Raw genomic sequence first — 17,581 nt, 5'->3', positions numbered from 1 at the left:
AAAAAGTGAGGTGTCTGTTTCTAGCTTACCTCACTGGATTTAGTGGGGGGTATGTGGCGCGCTGACACCGGTTTGGACTTTGGGCGTTCCAGTTCTTCATCATCCAGCTTGGCTCTGCAAGACCCTCTAGCTGTTCCTCCTTTCTGATGCTTCAAGAAGAGTTAAAATATTAATACAAATGGAGTTTGCAACTTTCTTCAACTTGGCTTTCAATAACACTTCTTCACTTTCAAACTGTGATCGCCCATAAAAGAATCATATTTATCCAACAGTAATGGCAGACGATTCTGTGGCCTTTATCGCCACTGACATTTCCTCTCCTCACTAAAGCGTCAGTAAATGGCCACTTGTGTTTAACAAGGGATCAAACTGGCCAGCACTTTAGCATGGAAATGAAATGACACAAGGAGAGGAGAGGAAATTAGGAGCATAATTGGAGATACCCTCTGCCGGGTAAAGTGTGTGTCATCAGCTCCTCCTCACTGGGCTGTTGAGAGGGCGGTCACTGGGCCACGCAGGGTCAAGAAGTGATTCTGGGGAATGCAGAGGAGGGGGCTGTAGTCTTCTTTCACTGTCAGGTCTGACCATCTTTCACTGACGTGCTCCTCTTAGAGGTGGAGAGGGGAATGTCACCAGAAGGTTAAACCTGTCTTTCATTGCCATCACGTTTCTGCACTCTGAGGTCAAGAGACTCGGCAAAGAAAACCCTCAACGGCCAGCGGTGAGGTTGTTAAATGAATACAAAAATTTAATTATGGCGAAACATTAAGCGCATCCTTCTTTATGTGTATGGTTTGTGTATAAGGGTGCACTAAACAGAAGGCAGGTGACTTCACCAGGTCTCCAAACCTTAACCTCTACTCAACAGCAACACATGTCACATAGCAGCAAGTAATTATTTAATACAAACTGAAATAAAGACTAATGACTGAAAAACTATGGCTGAATTAAGATTAAAATTCAGCCAGAACATAAAAGTTCTTTAGAGGGTCATGTTCAGGTCTTCAAGGATGCAGTGGGACCCTGTTCCACTTTAGGGAGTGTCTAGAACAAAACTGTTGTCTTGTTGGTGTGTTATTGTAATGATTGTATTTTGGAGTCCTAGACTGGGATATAGAGGATGTAAGGTTGTAGCAATGGCAGCCCAATTATTTGGTGGGGTTACGTTCACCTGCTTGACTCTGCTAGTCGCTTGATGTCTAAAGGAAATACTGAGTTTGAACCTTTCAGGCTGTTGGAGAAAAGCCCTGCCCCAGAGATCAGATTTACAGCTCTGTGAAGGGAGATAGTTGAGCTGTAAATTCAAATTTTAAATGCAACCCAGAGTTACTCATTTTAAATTGGAAAAACAGTCTTAGACCCAGGGTGGCAAAATTCTTTCCTCAAGAGCAGACATCTTGTATGTTTTAGAAGTGCAGCTTCTCCAACAATAGTAATAGTCTATTAAATATGAAAAAGAAAACCCTGCCCTAGAAAAAAAATGACCACTTGATTCTGACATATTGATCAAAATTTCCAACATGTGTGGAAAAACATTTAAAGTCAGACTAGTCATTTTGTTATTCACTTCAAATAAAGTGTCTTATTCGGCAACTGTGAAGCCTTTTGGAAACTTAAATATTTGCATATGAAATAAGTAATGCACATGTAGTCTGCTGCTCCTCTCCTCTTCTGCCTGTTCTCCGTCTCACAAAGGAAGAGATTGTGAAACAGAAAAAATAAAAGGCTTGCAGCTCTATATTGGTCCCTAATGTTCTTTTAAAAGCCAGTCAATATATTTGGTTAGTTTGTAAGTGTCACAACTCTTTAATTTAGAATTGAGAAGGATGGAGCCTGTTGCAGACAAACTAGCACAGAACCGCATCCTGATATGTTCAAAGACAGTCGTGAAAGGCCTGGGCTGGGATGTGGTGGTGGGATCATAATGAGAATTTTATCAGTAAGCTCTTGGTGAATTTTTGTATCCTCTAAAAGTGGGAAAAAAACATTACTGAAAACTCTGACAATTTGAGTTTAGAGATATGTATGATTCCTGCAGTATTGATCCTGATATGTATCAAAATGCTGCAATGACTACTTAGGAGACACTTCACATAATGATAATCATCTCATTTTGTTCTCACCTTCTCTCTTTTAGAAGACTCCTTGGCAGCTGACCTTTGGTGACCTTCAGGCACAGACAGGTCAAGTCCTCCTTTGACACGACAGTGCAACAGCTCTTTAAGAAGCTCGTAGTCAGGCTTATCGTCGTAGTCCAGAGTTCTCACATAAATCAGAAACTCAGCTAGCTCATCTGATGATGGCAGAAAACATCAAAAACAAGCTTAATGGAAAAATAATATAAACAACTCTGGATCAAGTCAGAGCAAAGCAATGAGGTCATTTAACAGAATTGCACTGCAGTCAGGATGTTGATTCTCTGATGTTTCTTCCTATGTATGAAATCATTTTCAGAGGTGAGGCGAGAGCAACAAACACAGGATAAACCTGAAGGTCTCTCGCTGCAGATAAAACACAGGCGGGCCATGTATCTCCTCACACACAGCAGATCTGGCAAGCGTACAGCTATGGAGGTGCATTGTGTCATACACTGTCAGCCTCGATGGATCGCACACTGGCCAGGCAGTGTGTATGACACACACTGCAGTAGAACCTGTATCTCTTCCCCCACACACACTCAGGTGGTTGATGCATTCTTTGGTTCTTATCTGCAGCGGGCAGCCTGGCTTTGTCAGTAGATGAGCGTGCCGCTCTGACCATACATCACATGCCGAGCCATCACTAAGGTGTGACCTCTCCGTATAAAGAGGAGATAAAATACAACTAACTTTGAAAGGCATGTCAATGAGACAGCCGTCCATTTAATTGGTACAAAGGGAAAATGGATTCCCAGGTAACCGAGGGGGGTCCTGGGTTCAGGGGAGAATTTAAAAATCAGGTTTAAGGAAATCAAACCATTAATATGTAAAAATGAGTTCTAATACTAAACTCTTCAGGATCAAGATTTTCTGTTAGAAAATTCAGCACATTCTCCAGTGCTTTTGTTTCCATACATAAGTCCAGTCCAGTGTGAAGAATGTCTTATCAAAGGGGAAAAAACTGCTGCCTACTCTAGCCAACATATTTAATTTATTCTTTCTTGTTTCTATCAATTGAATGACCAGCAGTGATTGGTGTGAAACCGGATGTACTATAAATACACCTGGTTACTTTCTCCAGCCCGACAAGTTTTGAGAGGAGCGTTAAGTGAGGCTGCTGTGCAGGTGAAGCCAGTGTTAAAAATTACTTCAAGAAATGTTTGCCAATAACTTGTTATGAAGATAGTGAATGGAGTAGTAAATGCTTCATGGTTGACTCTAAAAGACTGTAGTTCATCTGGAAAGTATCCACAAAGCTCCACTTCTTCCACATATTATGTTGCACCCTTATTCCAAAGTGAGTTACTACCCCAACGAAAAAACAAATTCAACATCCAGAATAGGTTCTGTTTTGTTCTTTTCGGAGATTTTTTTTTTTTTCATGTTTTTGGTTGAGGCATTGCGTATCTGGGCAGTTTCTCCCTCTGGTTTTGGTTGCTGTGCAGCTTGAAGGATGTTTGCTCTTAAGTTTTTACTTTCTGATAGCCGTGAGGCATAACTGTGGAAACAAGGTCTAGTTTTTTGCAACTGGAAGCAGCTGATGAACACCTCAAATAATACCTGAACCACGACTCCAAATCCCAATTAAAAGGAGACTTCATGGACGTAGACCAGAGAGAAGGAGAAGGAGAACGATCAAACTTTCTCCTCAACTGATCATAATGGACAAGGTTCATATCCCCAACTCCAACATCTCTCTGCCTGACTTTCTATCCACACAGCCAGACAGAGATCTAACGAGGAGCAGAAAAAGCCAATGAGGTGGATTAGCAGGGTTCTGTATGTAAAATATTGTCTCTGCTGCCCAGAAATTGAGCTATTAGCATGTCATAACTGTTATGAAACTGTGATAGTAATCAGTCAGACACATCAGTACTGGAGATCCTTCATGCCCACAGCATCACCATCCACAACTCTTTGAAGATACGAGTTACAACAGCATTACTTTTTTTTTCTGGAATAAGTATCTTTGAATTTGAATGGAATTAAAAAATTACATCTATAAAACCATAGTTACTCTTTGCCAAACTCAAAATTGAGCCTATTTTCACTGATCATGATTCAGATGTTTCTATAACCTGATTGGTAAATGCAGTTGATTGAACATGATTTCACAGCGCAGTATGTGTCCTCTCGATGCCTGCCCCCTACCTGAAGTGTCCTCAACCGTGACTTTTTCTTTAGATCCCATAAGATCAGCTCCAGATTAGACAGAGACGAATTTCCTCCTTTCCTTTGGCTTCATGTCTTACTTCCAAATTCTCAGTTTAAGCAGAGAAGTCTAAATGATGTCCTGTAACCTGAAGCAGCCCTGCAGCCTTGGCTTACCTGTGCTGGCTCCACTCACTGACAGCTGCTGAACCGAGCCTGGAAGATTATCCATCAGTCTAAGAGAGGAAATAAAACGAGGAGGAGATGAGGACACAAAGACGCGAGAGACAGAGTTCAGGGGCAAAAAGCAGGATGAGAATAAGGCAGCAGGAAAGGGGAGCTAAATCCCAGCTAAAGCAAGCTGTCACACAGAGTGTTAACACTTATCTGGGGTCAACTACACTTCCTGGATTATTAGTGACCATGAATATTTACACAGCTCTGCTGCAGAGCACAAGATATTAGCCTGCAATCATTGTAATACAGCAGTATTACAAACCACAGCACCAGAAGCTGAGTTAATTTAAAGAGATGGTAAGATGTAACACTTTCATACATATTTAGTTTGACAAATGTCTACCATAAGAAGGAGTCATGAGCTACTTTAAATCAAAATACCTCTGATAGCCACTAGGATTTGATCCAGTAAAGATGTGCAAAAAGAATTCCAAGTTAATCAATCTTTTTTATCATCATCTCACAGAGACAATTTAGAAAATCCAACCTTCATTTTGAACACATTCATTCAGTAGGGAAACAAAACAGTGTAAATGATCTTTAACAGAAAAATACTAGAGGAACAGCAGTTTGTATCTTGAACAATTCCTTGAAAAGAATTGGAAGTGAGGCATTTTTGTAATTTAGATATTTTTTATTTTATTCTACAATCTTCTAAATAGTTATCCAAAGATTTTTGTTTCCCACGGATAGAAATACGATGTGACACAGAGGCACTTTTTTTTTTTAGCCCTGAACACATCATCCCCACCCTGAAACATAGTGGGGACAGAATCATCCTGGGGGAATGCCTTCTTACAACAAAAACATAGTTCTTATTACCATTTTCCTGTTCAGCTTTTACTTAAGAAACTTAAAATTAACACAAATAAAGCTGCTGCGCCCTGAAAACAACACAAATCTACCCAAATACCAAAATAAGCACTTGTGACAACTTACATGGTTTTGGCCTCTTGCACCTGAATGGGGTTTTTGAGGACGTTGTCCCAGGGTAGTGACCCACATAACCAGTGAAGAAGACAAAACCCTAAGATCTGGAGGTCACCACGTCTTGAAGGCGCTATAAAACCGAAAAGAAAAGGTCTTTAACCTAAAGGTTGCTAACTAATAGAGCTGCAACGATTAATCCAGCTGGCAAGATGAGATTTTAGCAACTTTGAGGGTAGAAATAGAGTAGCCATTTTTTAAATATTGGCTACTTGTATATTATATTTTTTTATTTTTATCTGTCTTTACAGATTAACTTTACAAACTGTGTTTAAAAAACACGTACTCCATTAATTTACTGTATATTTAATGCTTGTCTAATTCTAATGTCTAAGACCAACTCATTTCAAAATTCTACACTTTAAGACTCAGATGTCAAAGATTTTACAGAAAATATTAGAAGTAAAATGTCACAGTTCTGTTCATTTCTTTTATTTGGATTGCTTTTTGCAGGGGTCATGTTAAATCAGTTTCATTTAAACATCTATGACAAAACTGGACTTAATGATCTCACACTAAATACAAACAGAAATGGTATTTTTTTTTCTTATTCTGTTTGTAAAGTCAACTGGGGAAAACACCTCTTAAAACAGAGAAAAACTTTCACGTTGCCCTGTAAAACTATACAAGTCGATATTTTCTCAAAAAGTGAGTCTGAGAAGTGGCAATTTAAAGATGACTGATCTAATACCGATGGAATACTTATTTATTCAAGTTTTCTTTTAGAAAATAAAAAAACAAATAGTCTGTAAATTTATATGCTCATAATTTTCCAGACATGGAAAATGATAAAGATAATTTCATGCATTTGTAGTAGGAACCCTTGTAGCAAGGTTGAAAAGCCAAAAACCATTGAAAATGCTCTTTTTCCCTTTCCATAATGAGAATAAAGGTTTCTTAGACCTCAAACTGCATGTTAAATCTAGAGAATCCTGTGGTGAAAAGAGATTCTGTAGAATATTCAGTCCAGACTTCAACAGTTCAATTATTGATGGATTGACTGATGATCAAATGCAGATGATACTTATTAAAAAGTGTAGTTTCACACCAACAGGAAGATCCTGAGCATATGGCAACTCTGAAGATAATGTGCCTTTTTGTCTTAACTTAAATATCTTTGTGTCTGCATTTTAAATGCATGGTGATATTGAGACTGGCAACAGTTCCTAACCAAACAGGTGAGTACAACAAAGATTTAAACAATTAAACATAATGTCAGGATAAATTGTTGACATCAGGCCAGGGTAAGTTCCTATGCACTAAGAGGTCTTACAACTAATCATAAGTGTGTTTTTTCCATCTTGTGGTGAGCATATGAATGACTGCATGGATCTACATTTATGTGTGAGGTCTGTCAATACTTGGTGACCATGTCCAGTAAGGTTGAGCCTGGGGAGTTTTAGTAGCTCAATACAGTAAAGGCTGCCACATGTCTAGGGAGAAATTACCTATTGACTGACTCCAGCAGAAGGGAGAAATCTGCTGCCAGCATTGATCCTTCCCCGGTCAGCCAGCAGGCTGGTCCAAAGAGGAAGTGTGGCCACTCGCACAGAGGATCAGATTATGAAGGCGGTAAACTGATTTTAAGTTGACTTATTTGTGAAATTAAAGTACTGTGATTTGGCATAATCAAGTTGTTGTCCTCAACATGAATAATGACTGTCAACTCCAAGTGAGATAGTGTGTTTCAGGCACATGTTCAGGACAAACATGTGCCTGAATCACAAACATGTATGTTAGCTCCAAACCATGAATTCAATAAAACAAGCTGAAAGTTTTAAAAAATGCTGGTTAAATTTGGTTGTTGACAGAATGTATGTTTATATCTATTATTGCAACTAGTTGTCTCTAAGACTCAGTCATTGGAGCGACAGTTTAAGATGACCTCTCTCACTCCAGCTACATCCTCTAGTTTGGTTGAAAGATCCCTAGAATGAAATCTAAAAACACAATATCTCAAGCAAGTCCTGGTCTACCCTACAACCTCTTCACAATGGGGCATGTCAGACACACCTCCCTAGAAAGGCATCCTTTCAAGATCCTCAAACCACCGTAACTGGCTCCTTTCATGCAGAAAAAAACTGACCTCTTCTTTTCACAGTCCAGCAAGACTAAGAAGGAAGGTCACTTCAGCAGCTTAGGTGTTGTAGGTTTAATTGTGACCTCCAGGATGAGTCAACAATCTTGGTAAACCACTGAAGGTTCCGTGTTTTCTTCATTGTAGGTAACAGCTCGCGTTGTGGTACACTGGACTGCCAGCATCTTCAAAATGACTTTGTATTCATAAATGCTCATGATGTTGTTGCTCATCTGCTGTTGAATTTCTCTACATTGGGGCATGATACGTTTGCTTTTTAGAAACTTTTAGCCTGGTTCAAGCTGTCAGCTTCTATATAACTGGTTCCTTCATTCTTCAGGTGTGGAAGTAATCAAGCTTCAAGTGGGCAGTGAAATAAACTCAGCTTTTAAAAGAATGGTAGATCACAGTAAATTAATAATTAAACAGGGGAGTGGGTGGAGATTACTTTTTCACTTAGGACCAGGGTGCGTTAGATAGCTTCCTCCCGTCTGTTTTCTTTTAAAAAAGCGTAATTTCTAAACTACTTTTTGTTATGACTTTGTAATACAATTTCTTAAATTATCTGAAACTTTTAAGTATGACAAAAGAGCAAAAACAAAAGAAATCTGTAAGGTAGGAATTTTTTTTACAGCACTGTGAAAACCTGCTCTGAAAGAAAAACAAAGAGTCAACATGTATTTGCTCCAAACGTGATACTGTCATCATCTCTTCTACTTGATCTTAATAATACTGATAATAAGGGTCAGGTCTGTTTGTCCTTGTGAATTTAAAGTATGTATTATGTCCGCATTACAGTGAGGCTCTCTATAGTTGTAAATGATTACAGAGCGACTTAATGCTTCCAAGAGCCTGTTGGAGGAGAATAAAGATGAAAAATACACGCGATACTGACACTGGAAAACAGAGTCCAATTCCCAGAGCAACATAATGGATTAACAATTAAAAAGATCAACAGCTACATTAAACGTTGCTGCCCTCTGCGTTCGCTCTGGGCGCGATAACGCTCCTCATTATGCCACTTTATGTGTCTGCTATTCTATATTTATGTACATACTTTGCCCTCGTATGAAGAATGGCAAAGGACAACAAAAAGAAGCATGCCTGCGTATATGCATGTACAGCTTTCATATGAAACCTGGACACAAACAATCCATAAATACATCCAACGCACCGGCTGTGTTCCCATCCAGCTTTAGACAGCGAGCTGAGAAAACGTTGGCCGTGCTGCTAATTATCTCCTATTGTTATTCAGATTCCCTTAAGCACAATGCTGTGTCGCGCTCTTAACCCCTCTGCCTTGCAGACTTGTTGTTTGGAGACGGTCATCAGTCCGCTGTCCGCCCACCAAATGGCACTAATTACACCGTTTAGCTCCGGGTACATAGGTCTGCCACTAGCAGGATGTGTTCGCCAAGGCTCATCATCAGCAACCTGACAACATCTTTGTGGGAATGAATGCCACCGGGTCGGTGAGGGGCAGATATGAGTCTGGTTCTTGAGCATGTTCTGTCTATGTCTTAGCAGATTTTTAAAGAGGAAAATATCAAAGCACATTATAAAGCTTTCATTAGCTAGAATCTGACACTGTACATTGAAAGTCTCAATTTGTAACTGTTCTTAGAGCTCCAATACGAGCACACACTGAACCAGATGGAACATTGGTTTATTTTCTTATAAGGATCAAAAGAAGGAATTTAAAGACCAAATATAATTTTACAGCCAGATAACTTAAACACTGAATGATTTAAGGACAAAACAGGCTTTTTGATTGTGTTTCAAAACAGTCAAGAGGTGACCAGTTGAAAAGGTATGAATGTGGTGAAGACATATTTCTCCTCTGCTACTGAAATCCATCTCTCCATTAAAAACATCTATTACCTTAAAAATAACTGGAAAACTAAATGCATACAGACTCCAGTGTTCATGAAGAATGACAGGTAGTGTCATTGAGAAATGCCTCGATACCTATGTAAGTGTCACTCTGTTACATCATCGTGAGTAAAACACAGACTGATTGTGTGTAGAAAAGTGAGACTTGCAAAACATCAACATCGCTCCCTAGTAAAAAGTATTCTGGTGTTGCAGTTTCTGAGAGAAACGGATTCACTGTGTGCATCAGAGTAACAATGCTGGTCAGAATTGGTGCAGGCATCATCACATCTAACTGAAAGCTTTAACAATATTTGTGTAGCAAATTACAGTTTTCAATTACGAGCCATCATTCCCCACTGTTGTGAATTACAAGTCGGCTGCACTCAATAAAGATCGCTTCTAAATCCGAGATTACACTCTAAACTCCTGTTCTTACAGAAGGGTTTCCTGATGTTTCATTAATCATGACTTCGGGTCTAATCACCTGTAGTAAGTTACAAGCAGGAACATTTGAGAAGGAAAGATTGTAAAACTGATGATAAGCGCCATTTGAAGAAGAGTCTTTTTTTCCCTTCCCAGTGCAGTATTACACCTGATGTATCTTCCTTACTAGAGTTTTTGCAGAGCTGAATGACTAATAGAAACCTTAAAATGGTAATTACTCGGTCAGAGTTGTTACAAACCCACAGTATCGAACTGCTGAGCGGTGGAGCTGGTCGACGTAGAGAGCACAGAGGTTATCGGTAGCTCAGGTCTCACGCTAACCAAACATCAAAGCCCTTAATTAATGGGAGGATGAATACAAGATGCAGGTTATGACTTCAGCTAATTAGGGAATTGTTGAACAGAGACAGAGCTGGGGAATTCAGTGGGGGGCATGGATGGGAAAATCAATGGTCAATGAGAAAAGGGAGCATGTAGGCAATTTGCCAGTTAATGTGTTCCCTATATCAGCTTGTGGAGGCAGAGGGCAAAAAGAGCATTTTATTTGGCGCGATGAAGTAAAGAGTGTAAATAAACCAGGTTACAGTAAAGATACCATGAAATAACAAGTCAGTTATTGTCCCTTAAAATAATCAGCTGGATGCTAACTTTGATATATGACCTCACACTGACAAACATCTGGGTAGGCAAGTGTAAAAAGACAGAAACTAAATGGATAATTTATTGCAATAGCATTATTAATGAAAATTGTAACTTTTAACTTGAATATTATTAAACTCTTCCTATAAAATAAACAAGATTTTACTTTATTTTTTGTTTAAAATTATATCTGTGTCTACAAATTTTAATTTTAATCCATGGCTCCTCTTTCAACAGGGTAAAATAATGATGTAGAACAGAGGTCTATCACTCAACTCCTGTCTTCATCCCACCTCACACTAAAAGACAGGGACAAACTTTTCACAACTGGAAATGAGGATACAACTGGCCAAAATAAATTGTGCAGTGTGTACCCAGCTTAAGATTGAGCTTTGTGTCTGCAAACAGTCCAAAGGGTATGTGTCTATTTTTTCCCAAATACTCTGAGAATACTATAAGAATACATAGCATCATAACGTCATCAAATCTTTGAAATATCAAAACGTCTACCAGCTTCTTATAACCTATTGGGTTCCTCAAGGGAACATTCTTGATCCACTTCTGTTTTCTCTATGCATGCTCTCAATAAAATAGAAATCAAACCACTAACTGTAGATGTGTGGCTGTCTGTGGAAAACTTGAAGGTGTGTTGCTGCAAACGTTTTGAAATCTATTTAGAAACTTTTTCTTTATGTTTTATTAAAAACTTTAATATATTAAATTGTCTTTACACAAGGTGAGCTTTGTGTAAAGACAATGATTTACACAAGGATTTGTGTAAATTCTTGTGTAGTCATTGGCCAAAGATTTAAACCAGATATTTTGTGTTGTGTAAAGTGGTCCAACTAAACATTATCATCCGGATGTTTCACACTGTTACCCTTTGTCACTCCAATCTTTATGTATCTTCTTCACTGCATGTAAAATTTGATTTTACATTTCATGTGGGCCTCCAATTATTTCTACAAGAGTTTGCAGTTCTGGTCAAGAAAGAGATCAGTAATTTAGCGATAATCTCCATGGGAATTAATTGGATGGCTTACCAACTCCATTGTGGGCATCAAGGCTGGTGTACTCAATTGTTCCGTTATGGCCCTTCTTTGGGTTTTCCTTGTATTCTTTGTGGACTCCATCAGGGGCATATCTATAGGAGAGTCCATAGTCTGCAAGGTAAACCTGGAGCAGTCAACAAGAAACAGGCCTGAATGTTACAAATGTCACTTCCAGCTTGGTAAGTTTAAACAGAGCCCCGAAGAAAAACAGCAGAGGTTAAAGGATAAATTAACCCTAGAATTTATTCAACAAACACCAATCAGCTATGTGACTGACCTGGTCCAGGTCTCTGTAACCCAACATGATGTTGGCAGCTTTGATGTCAGCATGGACATACTCGTTTTCATGAATATACTCCAGAACATCCACCTGATACGGACACCAAAACACAACCAGCAGCATTAAATTGAGATCAATTTAATGCACTGCTCCTAGGAAACAGTGCAAGATCTTGGCACTTAAGACCCATGCTTAATTACTGCAACAACAAAGAAAAGAGGAGCATCCAGTCTTTCATGATATCATGATAAGTCCCTCACCAGTCTTTTACCAATCTGGAGTACGGTGCTCTTCTTCAGTCGACCTCCGTTGCGCTCACAGACTTGCTGAAGGTCACAACCCAGGCGGTCCATGGCCATGAAACGGTACCTAAGTGGGAAGGGAACCAGACTGACCATTAATACCAACTATATGTTCTGCTTGAACCCAATAAAAACAAACGCAGGCTTTTGACAATCTTTCAACCTCCAAAAATGCTGCTGGTATTGTGTTCCTCGTTGAAAAGCTTCATCTTGATTAACATTGCACAACGATAATGTAATAAAAATGGAACAGCATCGAATTATTCAACTTATTTCAAATAAAGCTAATTGCTTGAAATGTTTCAAATAAATCATTACATTTTAAAATTAAATTACATTCGAGCTCATGAGGAGTGGATGTAAACATTTAACCAAAACTCAAGCTGCTCTAGCCGTGTTTCTGATCTATTTATGCCCTTTATGTAATAATTTTACATACAAAATAGGTTTTTTTTTAGCATATCTTGTTTTGTTATTTATACCCACATATATAAATAAAATGAATATATCTTTGTTTTATTCCACACAGTACTAAAATCTTTTTCCAAATTCCAAAACCATTATTGTTTCCAAAACCATATTCGTTTTTTTAAAAAAGCAACAGAAAAGTAATCAAATTCAGAAATCCGTTTTGGAATAATCCTGATTTTCAGTTTTCATAACTCTTGGGGCTGTTTTCCATTAGTCACCATATTACTGTTGGGTTCAGGTGATCCCCCCCTAATTAGTACCTCATTAAGTAGAATGATGTATGCTTGTGTTGGATCTCAACAGACACTGTCATGGAAGAGCTGCCAAACATCTAGAGTTGCTAATTTCATAGTAAAAGGAAAAGTAGTATGGCTTAGATTTAGAAAGTTTCCTCTGAATGAACTATGCAACATATTTGTTCTTTTGACAGACATTTTGCAGAAGGTTTATTCTTTTATTTTTGAATGCCTCTTTAAAAATCATCTTTTTATTGCACTGTAAAAAAAAAACAAAAAACTATTTCGTTGTTTAATTTAGTGGATGTTGTTTGGCTTTCAAAAGGACTCATTTATCTACCGAAGATTCTTGTATTCGGCCAGTCCTGATCCCCAGTATGTCGGGATACCCAAAAAGCTCAGCTTCTTTCCTTTCTTCCATTTGTGCACTGAAAGAATAACAAAAGAGGAGTAATTATGAGTTTGTATAACTGAACGCTTCTGTTAAAACACTCTCAAAGTTTGCCATTAGAAAATCTGAAATCATAGCAGGAGGCTCTGCGACCTGCTTCAATTACCTGGAGTTAGTCTAAAGGAAATAGCTGCCAAATAGAACTTTTTATTCACTTATTTCTCCTATTTCTACAAGTCATGACTCATGCAGTCTTTTACAGTGTTTGACAGAAACTTTGAACTCTATAAAAAGTACAATATTTTTCTCAAACAACAGACTTGACCCTGCATGTCTAAGGAAATGAACACACAAGCAGCAGGCTGAAGGCTGTTAACACACAAAGAGGCCACAGACAAAGTGGTGGGCCCGGCTCAGAAGCTTGATGGCGGCTGGCCTGACTGGCTCTCAACCAGGCTGGCAGGTGGTCAGGGGCTCTGTGGAGGCCCAGGCATCATTACAAGTGAGTGGCTTTCTCTCCTTTGCTCCTCTCCAAACGAAGGCGTTGGAGAACTCAGACAAGCGTAGAGAGGAGGCCCCAACTGCCACTGGGGTGCGTGTTTGCTTTGGTTTGTTATTAATTACTGCGTGCCAGGCAGAGAAACCTCTGCGTCTGCAGCCACTTCATCAGTCAAACACACTCACGCCCCGGCGGGCTGCTGGGACGCGGGACAGGTTGTGCTACTCACCGCTCTCTGGTTTGGCTGCTCTCTGGTAGAACTTGAGCTCAGAGAACAAGGGGCCATTCTCATGATACTCCTGCAAGCACAAACACAGTGTTGGCTCTTTTTTTCATTAAAAGTTAAAACACTACATTATTCAAATAGGTCAATTCAAGTGACTGATTTTATCTTAAATAAGAAACATTCCTGTAAGAGGAGTACAAATTAAATATTCGTTTCTGATTTTTCTTTGTTGTTTTTTTTCTTTGGTTGCAGTGCCTTGCGGAAGTATTCATAACCCCTGACTGTTTTCAATTTTGTCGAACAAAAACCTGAATGTATTTCACTGAGATTTCATGTGATAAACATAGAAGTTATAGAAAAACAGCAAAGTGGAAAGAAAAGGACACATGGCTTTAAAAATGTGTTTCAAATAAGGTCTGGTGAGTGGGATGATTAACTGGACAACCAATTGCATCCAGAAGTCGTGTTGACATTGTTTGGTTATTGAAATAAAAGTCTATAGCTGCAACAATAACTTTCATTTGCAAAAATTAATAAAAGATGGAATGACATTTTGACCTGAAAAATACATCCTCGACAATTACAAAGCAGAACTAAATAAATAAATTAGCTTTTGCTTGATTCGGATGCCTGTCGTTTTACCTCTTTGTCATTTTGTACCTTGGGTCTTTTCATCACAGCTTTGATATATGTAAGACAATTACAATAACACCAACATTTCTACTTTTTAAGGTTTTTCTTCACATCTTCAAGTAAAAAAAAGAAGAAATGATAAAATCAGGCACAGTTGTTTTTAAGATTTCATTTTTGTATACGTGAGTTCTGAAAGTGACCAAGTCAAGCTGTGCACTAATTTGCTGCAGTTTATCTGTGCTATGTTGCATAAAACCTCATTTCTTGTTCCAGTCACAGAGAGCTATAGTTCAACAAAGAATCATACTGATTTTCTGTGTACTCACCACTTTTATGACAAAGTCTGTGTCTGATGCAACAGGCCTGCTTATATCCTGGGAGGCTAATCGATATTGCAAAAAATGGTTGCAAACAATTAAAAAATATATGCAAACTGAAGAAAGAAGTTGTGTGTGCATATACAAAGTGTTTTCAAATCAACAGTTTAATTATTACCCAGATAAATCAGTCCAAAGCCTCCTTGACCGATGATCTTCCCCAGCCTCCATTTCTTTTTCTCAGTGTCTGTCAGTATGAAGTCATCTGGGAGGGGTCTGGGCAAGGCACGCTTCCTTGGGGGTGCCATTACAGCTGAAAAAGTTTCAAACAACATTTCTCAATGTTAAGACAAGCTTAATGCATCCTAGTCATAACAAAAAGTAAGTTTGCAGGGTTTTATTTACCAAGAAAGAATAAAAAAAACTACTGGTCCTAATAAAGTTTTAAAATTAGATGAGTCGCATACAGTTTTGAAAAACACATTATCTATTTATAAAAACTAGATCAAAATGCAGAACTACTGCCTAAAAAATGAAACCACAGATCAGCGTTGAAGTAGGCAAAAGACATCATCAACGACCTGAGAAAAATAAGCAACATCCCTGCAAATTCACCCCAAATTCAGATTGAGAGTCTGGAGGCTTCAAAAAGTCAGTTATTACCCAGAAGGCAACCAGTTAAAAATATTATTAATAATACATTTAACTTAGAAGCACCTTTCAGATCACTCAAGGACACTTCACAGTAAAAGACAAAAAACATCAGTAAAATGTAATAAAATCTCATAAAGTATAACAGGTAACTTTTGTGTCTTGGTTTAAACAGAGTGTCAATATTCTTGATGCCTGGCAGGGTTGGGGCCATCCAGATTTGGGGTGCAGGGTGGTTAAATACTCAACCCCTTGCCCAATTGGTACTGACAAAAATAAATAAGTAAATAAATAAATACATAAGTATTACAATCTTCATCACTGTCAGAAATCTAAAACAATTAAACAGCTTATTAATAATCTACAATACTCTTAACATTTTAAATAGATTTTAATGAACACCTGTAACTTTAATTTTTCAACAGAAAAGAGATGTCAGTGAGCTGTCATATGATTTTACTATGGTAAAGCTGTTATTGGTCAAAATGCTCATGTCTCTCACATTATTTATTTCTTATTCCCTATCTGACATCACATCTATTAACTACACAGTTAGGCTTAGAAAGAGTTTGTAGTCAAAATAACTCCACAACAATGTGACTCGGGTAACTCTCAAGCATGTTGATCTCTAAATAATAATGCAGTGCAAGTGATTGAGTCAGCATGTGATGCTTCAGAACAACAGTAGAACAGTTGAGCTTGTTTTTGTTGTTCAGCTGAGAATTTGCTTGTAAAACGGGTAAGTAACTGATCTAATGACTGAGGACAGATTTTAAAGCGAGATAGCGAATGGTGGCTATTAGGCCTATCTGACTTCACCTGAACACATCAGGAGAGGTGCAGGTGTAAAAAAGGCTGACAAGTTTGAAATGGTTGGAGAAGAGAGCCTCTTCTCTCTGAACAAACAACATGGTAGCATTGAAGCAGACAACTTCTGGAAACAATAACAGCTGATACAAAAGTTGAGATTTTTGGCTATAATGGTTCCTATAAAGTCACACAGATAGAATTAGTTTCTGAGAAATTCTATCCTAAATATATCAATCATGCTACAATCATTGGTTATAATTGGTAATAAGTTATTAAAAGAAGCCTGGCTGACTTTTCTGACAGCAAATCAGAACAAACTCCTAAGCCCAGATGTCAAGCATGGAGTTGTAGAGGTGATCGCTTGGACTTATTTTGCAGTGACTTGAGTTAAATATGAACTCCAGTGTATTAGAGTCGAATGTAAGGCCTTCTGTCCGATAACTGGAGTCTAAACTGTGTCATGAACAGGACAATGATTCAGAAAACTGCAGATCTACAACATGATTGGTAAATCAATGGTCTACTTAAAGACCAGACCTAAACGTGATTGAAATGCAATACTGTCATGAGGAGGTGGGTGGCTAACATTTGTTTGATGTTAGACACTGAATTTATTTAGAAAATGACTAGTGAGAGTTAATGCTCCTATAGTTGTTTGTACCAGCTGTTTAATGATAGGAGTGAACAAAATCGAAACTTCTGTCCATCATATGATTTCCCCACAATGACGCAAATTACAAGAAAAAAAAGCCCATTTCGTTTATTTTTAGTGTCCATGTCAGTGTTTAGGTCAGAGACCGTTAATAGCAACATGACACAACCTCATTAGATCAGTTTAAAGTGTGGTCATATCGACTACTATTCACCATCAGCTCAGATGTCAGATGATGGTTCAGGCAAATAAAAGCTCGAGATACATATTAAAATCAAAACTACGTCGATTAGAAAACAGACAGCTCTGGAAAATTGTTTACCTGTTGAAGTTTGCACCTCCGAAGCTTATAGAACCCAACCAGCGTCAGTTTTCCGTATCGCTTAGCAATCCCAACGACAATTCGGTGAAACAAAACGTTTTGAAATCTTATTTGTGAGGCATAAACTAAGGCCACTGCGTTTAGAGATTGTGAAAATGAAAACAATTCCCTTCCCGGAAGTTGCTCCTCCC

General features: G+C 38.4%; 1 protein-coding gene across 3 annotated transcripts in view; it reads right to left on the bottom strand.

Moving 5' to 3' along the window:
• Nucleotides 1-17,581, bottom strand: part of LOC114138260 (serine/threonine-protein kinase VRK1-like) — a 21,120-nt gene extending 3,539 nt beyond the window's left edge. The window contains exons 1-12 of one of the 3 annotated variants that reach the window (XM_028007413.1): nucleotides 17,391-17,581; nucleotides 15,134-15,268; nucleotides 14,965-15,020; nucleotides 14,009-14,078; nucleotides 13,230-13,317; nucleotides 12,141-12,249; nucleotides 11,878-11,970; nucleotides 11,592-11,724; nucleotides 5,466-5,586; nucleotides 4,467-4,525; nucleotides 2,124-2,293; nucleotides 30-149 (exon numbers count right to left, since the gene is read on the bottom strand). In XM_028007413.1, the coding sequence (XP_027863214.1) occupies nucleotides 30-149; nucleotides 2,124-2,293; nucleotides 4,467-4,525; nucleotides 5,466-5,586; nucleotides 11,592-11,724; nucleotides 11,878-11,970; nucleotides 12,141-12,249; nucleotides 13,230-13,317; nucleotides 14,009-14,078; nucleotides 14,965-15,020; nucleotides 15,134-15,263 (1,149 nt within the window). In that variant the 5' untranslated portion in view covers nucleotides 15,264-15,268; nucleotides 17,391-17,581. Of the gene's footprint in view, nucleotides 1-29; nucleotides 150-2,123; nucleotides 2,294-4,466; nucleotides 4,526-5,465; nucleotides 5,587-11,591; nucleotides 11,725-11,877; nucleotides 11,971-12,140; nucleotides 12,250-13,229; nucleotides 13,318-14,008; nucleotides 14,079-14,964; nucleotides 15,021-15,133; nucleotides 15,269-16,708; nucleotides 16,731-17,390 lie in introns of those variants that run through there. The other 2 variants (XM_028007414.1, XM_028007415.1) reach the window with 2 other exon arrangements.

This window comes from Xiphophorus couchianus, chromosome 22 (genome assembly GCF_001444195.1).
Source record: "Xiphophorus couchianus chromosome 22, X_couchianus-1.0, whole genome shotgun sequence".
Classification (NCBI taxonomy): domain Eukaryota; kingdom Metazoa; phylum Chordata; class Actinopteri; order Cyprinodontiformes; family Poeciliidae; genus Xiphophorus; species Xiphophorus couchianus.
The sequence above is the reverse complement of the archived record's forward strand: the minus strand, read 5'-3'. Positions and strand labels throughout refer to the sequence as shown.